The sequence below is a fragment of the Ceratotherium simum genome, chromosome 33 (assembly GCF_057802395.1).
Source record: "Ceratotherium simum simum isolate JZ-2026a chromosome 33, ASM5780239v1, whole genome shotgun sequence".
Taxonomy (NCBI): domain Eukaryota; kingdom Metazoa; phylum Chordata; class Mammalia; order Perissodactyla; family Rhinocerotidae; genus Ceratotherium; species Ceratotherium simum.
The window spans coordinates 7257018-7262499 of NC_141932.1; the positions used below are offsets into that span (position 1 = coordinate 7257018).

A 5482-nucleotide genomic window follows, 5' to 3' on the forward strand; every position below is an offset into this window, starting at 1 on the left:
CTAGGTAGCTATGAGAGTATAGCACAATGTTAAACAGCAACATTATTGCAACCAGCTACCCAGGTTCAAATCCTGACTGTTCCAATATTTAAATGAGTCATATAAGCTCATTTTAGTTAAACTCTCCTTGTTTGTAAAAGGAGAATAGTATTACGTCTAACTCATATACTTGTAAATACTAAATAATTTACAATAGGTAAAGCATTAGTAACAGTGACTAAATAAGCACTATATAAACACATTAAACTTGGGAAATCTTTAACAAAAGAAAAATTGTATATTTGAAAAAAATTCTCAGGGAGAAGTAACAGTAAGTGGAGAATTCTGAATTTATTTTCCATGAATAGTTAGCCCACAACCCATGTTTTCATGCAGAATCTTCTCTTTGTGAATGTGAACACTGAGCCATGGAAAATAACAGAATGGCCTCACTGCATTTGAAATTTGCAATGATCTTCGTATTTCAGATAGTCATTGGAATCTTGGGGAATTTCTCACTCTTACATCATTACATATCCCTTTACTTCAGTGGATACAGGTCAAAGTCCACAGATTTAATTCTCAGGCACCTGACTTTAACCAACTTTTGGTCATTCTCTCAAGAGGAATCCCAGAGACAATGGCGGCTTTTGGGTTGCAACATTTTTTCAATGATTTTGGATGTAAACTTGTTTTCTATGTTCACAGAGTAGCCAGGGGTGTGTCCATTGACACCACCTGCCTCTTGAGTGTCTTCCAGGTGATCACGATCAGTCCCTGGAACTCCAGGTCGGCATTGCTTAAAGTGAAAGCTCCCAAATACATTGGCCTCTCAAATGTCTTCTGCTGGATCCTAAACATAATACTAAATATTATGACTCTTGTGTATGTGACTGACAAATGGAACAACAAAAACATCTCAAAAACTATAGACATTGGATACTGTATTACTGAACTTCATGACAAAGACATAGAGATACTATATACAATATTTATATCCTTCCATGATGTTTTGTGTTTGGGACTCATGACTTGGGCCAGTGGGTCCATTGTTTCCATTCTGTACAGACACAAGCAGCAGGTCCAACACATTCGTAGGACCAAAATGTCCTTCAGGTCCTCCCCTGAGATTAGAGCTACCCAAAGCATCCTTGTCCTGATGAGCACTTTTGTATCTCTTCCATTACTTATGTTTATTTTTTTATTTTTCATAACACCACTTGGTGGCTGGTGAACACCTCTGCCTTAATCAACACATGCTTTCCTACTGCCAGCCCCTTTGTTCTCTTGAGTCATGACCACTGTGTATCCAAATTCTTCTTTGTGTGCACTGGAAGAAATACACAGTTCCCTCATCTCATCAGAAAAGTATAAGCTATTTGACTTTCACCATGTTCAGTCAATTTTGTACTCATCCTTCAAGGACTTGTAAGCAAAATCACAGTCAGTCTCATTGCACATAGAATTTTGATTGAGACAGAGATTCTGCTGCAACAATAAATAGTAAATAATAGTCATTGTAAATGAAACTATATGTAATTATTATGTAAGTACTCATGTAATTGTATTTCACTAATGGTTGCAGTGGAGAAATTCAGAGTCCAATAAATAACAAAACAGTTAGTCCTAAATTAATATAGAGATACTGGAAATGTCATTGAGTGTATAATTTTTAATGTGAGATATCAAATTTACCCAAGATTTATAGGCCATGTGATAGTAAGGATAGTGCCTTTAAAACGAATAACATGTGTCATGTTCCTTCAAGAAACTCATGGTGGAGGGTTCAGAGTCTCTGTATTGTAATGCAAGCTGCCTGACATGAAGCTGGATGGAAAATGAGGTTTTGGTTATTGTGCACAATGACAGCCAGGTTGTGAATATTGTGCCTTACATCCTTAGAGAAATGGTCATAGTTCAAAATAAGAAAACGTATATAAAGAAATATGAGCATGTTAAAAACATTTTCGGGGCCGGCCCGGTGGCTTTAGCGGTTAAGTGCGTGCACTCCGCTACTGGCAGCCTGGGTTCGGGTCCCGGGAGCGCACCAACGCACTGCTTCTCTGGCCATGCTGAGGCCGCGTCCCACATACAGCAACTAGAAGGGTGTGCAACTATGACATACAACTATCTACTGGGGCTTTGCGGGGGGGGGTAAAGGAGGAGGATTGGCAATAGATGTTAGCTCAGAGCCAGTCTTCCTCAGCAAAAAGAGGAGGATTATCATGAATGTTAGCTCAGGGCTGATCTCCCTCACACACACACACACACACACACACACAATAAAATAAAATAAAATATTTTCGGGGCGGCCCCGCGGCATAGTGGTTAAGTGCGCGCACTCCGCTGCTGGCAGCCCAGGTTCAGATCGTGGGCACACACTGACGTATCGCTTGTCAGGCCATGCTGTGGCAGTGTCCCATATAAAGTGGAGGAAGATGGGCACGGATGTTAGCCTAGGTCCAGCCTTCCTCAGCAAAAAGAGGAGGATTGGCACGAATGTTAGCTCAGGGCTGATCTTCCTCACCAAAAAAAAAAATTTTTTTTCAATTAAACATCAGAATAGTGAGCTTCAAGAGACTAAGGAGAACACAAGATTATATGTTGCTGATGTTTTATTTTTTAAAATTTTTTTTTTGAGGAAGATCAACCCTGAGCTAACAGCCATGCTAATCCTCCTCTTTTTGCTGAAGAAGACCGGCTCTGAGCTAACTTCTATTGCCAATCTTCCTCCTTTTTTTTTCCCCCAAAGCCCCAGTAGATAGTTGTATGTCATAGTTGCACATCCTTCTAGTTGCTGTATGTGGGACATGGCCTCAGCATGACCAGAGAAGCAGTGCATCGGTGCATGCCTGGGATCCGAAACTGGGCCGCCAATAGCGGAGCGGGCGCACTTAACCGCTAAGCCACAGGGCCGGCCTGATGTTTTAAAAAGTACAGGTGGGAAGCAAACATTAAGTAGACATTTTATCATTCATTTATCGATGAAATTGATAAAAGTGAATCAATTTCAAGGATCTTTAGAAGGTAGATTGTTCTGGGTCAGGTCTTGGTGCCAATTGTCTGGTTGATAAGAAACAGATCTCAGGGTGGACTTCTCCATTTCCAATTTGAGGAGACAAACTTATAAAGAAGTGTTTCAATGGTGCTGGCCCTGTGGCCTAGTGGTTAAGTTCGGTGCACTCTACTTCAGTAGTCAGGTTCTCAGGTTCGGGTCCCAGGCACAGTCCTATACCACTCTTTGGTCATTCTGTGGTGGCGACCCACATACAAAATAGAGAAAAACTGGCACAGATGTTAGCTCAGGGCGAATCTTCCTCAAGTATAAAGGGGAAGATTGGCAACAGATGTTAGCTTAGGATGAATCTTTCTAAGCAAAAAAAAAAAAAAAAAAAAGAAAAAGAAAACAAAAGAAGTGTTTCATCAAGTTTGGATTGGTAGAGGACTAGCAATTTGGAGGCCAGACATGAATCTATTGACTCTATATTGTTTAAGGAGTTTTATTGCTTTTGAAATCACCAACAGAGCAAAATGGACACATTCCAAAGAAAAGGGTAGATATGAACTCAAACATATATTAACTCAAAATAATTTAATGTAAATATCTGTAATTAAATTATAAATGGTGGCAATTTTAATGTAAATTTTTTATTTTGGAATAAATTTAAACTTGCAGAAAAATGACAAAGATAATACAGAGAGATCTCATATTCTCTTTACCCTGTTTCTGTTGTTAACATCTTACATTACCATGGTACATTTCAGAAAACTAAGAAAGCAACATTGGCACAATACTATAAATTAAATTGTAGACTTTATTGATATTTCAACAGTTTTAACACTAAAATCTTTTTTTTTCTCCTCCAGGATTCAATCCAGAATACCACATTACATTTATTCAACATCTCTCCCAATCTCCTCTTCTCTGTGTCAGTTTCTCAGTCTTTCCTAGTTTTTCATCACCTTGGCAGGTGTGAGAAGGACTGGTCAAGTCCTTTTTAGAATATCTCTAAAATTTGATTTGTCAAATAAAGAAATAAGGAATCTAGGTAGGGCCGGCCCCGTGGCTTAGTGGTTAAGTGCGCGTGCTCCGCTGCTGGTGGCGTGGGTTCGGATCCCGGGCGTGCACCGATGCACAGCTTCTCCGGCCATGCTGAGGCCGTGTCCCACATACAGCAACTAGAAGGATGTGCAACTATGACATACAACTATCTACTGGGGCTTTGGGAGAAAAATAAATAAATAAATAAAATTAAAAATAAAAAGGATCTAGGTAAAGGTTAAATGAAGAAGTTTATTCAATAATCAAAGTGAGGAACTCAAGTCCTGGTAAACAGTCCAACAGAGTATTTTGAAGAACTGCTCCAAGATCTACAGATCTGAGCGCAGTTTATATACTTCTTTTTTTTTTGTGAGGAAGATCAGCCCTGAGCTAACATCCATGCTAATCCTCCTCTTTTTGCTGAGGAAGACGGGCTCTGAGCTAACATCTATTGCCAATCCTCCTCCTTTTTTTCTCCCAAAGCCCCAGTAGATAGTTGTATGTCATAGTTGCACATCCTTCTAGTTGCTGTATGTGGGACGTGGCCTCAGCATGGCTGGAGAAGCAGTGCACCAGTGCGTGCCTGGGATCCGAACTCGAGCTGCCAGTAGCGGAGCGCGCGCACTCAACAGGTAAGCCACGGGGCTGGCCCTATACATTTTTTTTTAAACAAAGCAGTATACATACAGGAAAGTGCTTACATATCTAGCAGTGATATACTTCAAAGCTAACATAAGCAAGAACTTTTGGTTATACATCAAACAAGGCTTGTAATGTTGGTGTTATCTATGTGTGGAGGGAGGCAAGGACCAGGGTCATTACTTTTCCCCCTGAACCTCTAAGAAATGCAGCTGTGAAAAGTGAGAGTTAGCTACCCTTTATCGTTTCCTGTTGTGGATTTGTCCAGCTGGAGTCTTCAGTCATGAACTGTGGGGTTGCAAGGTCATTGTAACACAGGCTTAGGATGGCCTGTATGGCTGCTTCACAATAAGACATGGATTTTTGTACTGACTTTAAGCCTATGCAGCTCGCTTGCTAGATTCACCTGTTAGACCAGGGAGAGGGGTCCCAAAAGTTTGTTCACAACCCCTCCCTTTGGTCATCATCAACCCACAGTTGTATTCACGACCAGTGAGGTGTTCCTTCTGTTTTCCTCTGACATAGTGGTGTATCTCTCATTTTCTTACCTATCTTACAAGTCATTCATTAATGCATTCTGGATCATTTCTACCTTCCTAGCTAGTATGACCTGGGCCTTCTTCAACACCTTAGCATAACATCAGAACAACAGAATAATAAATGCAATCAAGATTATAATTGTGAACACAATTTTTAGGGTATCAACATGAGTAGATGAGTAAAAAAGACAAGAAAACCGTCCAATGAATCCTGAACAGATGTTTGCATATTTTCGAACTAGTGGGATAATTCTTTTCCCTCCTTTATGTACACTTACTTGTG

General features: G+C 40.2%; 1 protein-coding gene across 1 annotated transcript; it reads left to right on the top strand.

Annotated features, from left to right (window-relative positions):
- The first annotated feature begins 422 nt into the window (after nt 1-422).
- LOC101401695 (vomeronasal type-1 receptor 2-like) lies at nt 423-1353 on the top strand. Its single transcript, XM_014794166.2, is given in 3 exon segments — nt 423-582; nt 585-1151; nt 1154-1353. Coding segments are annotated over 3 exon segments (927 nt in total).
- The last annotated feature ends 4129 nt before the right edge of the window (nt 1354-5482 follow it).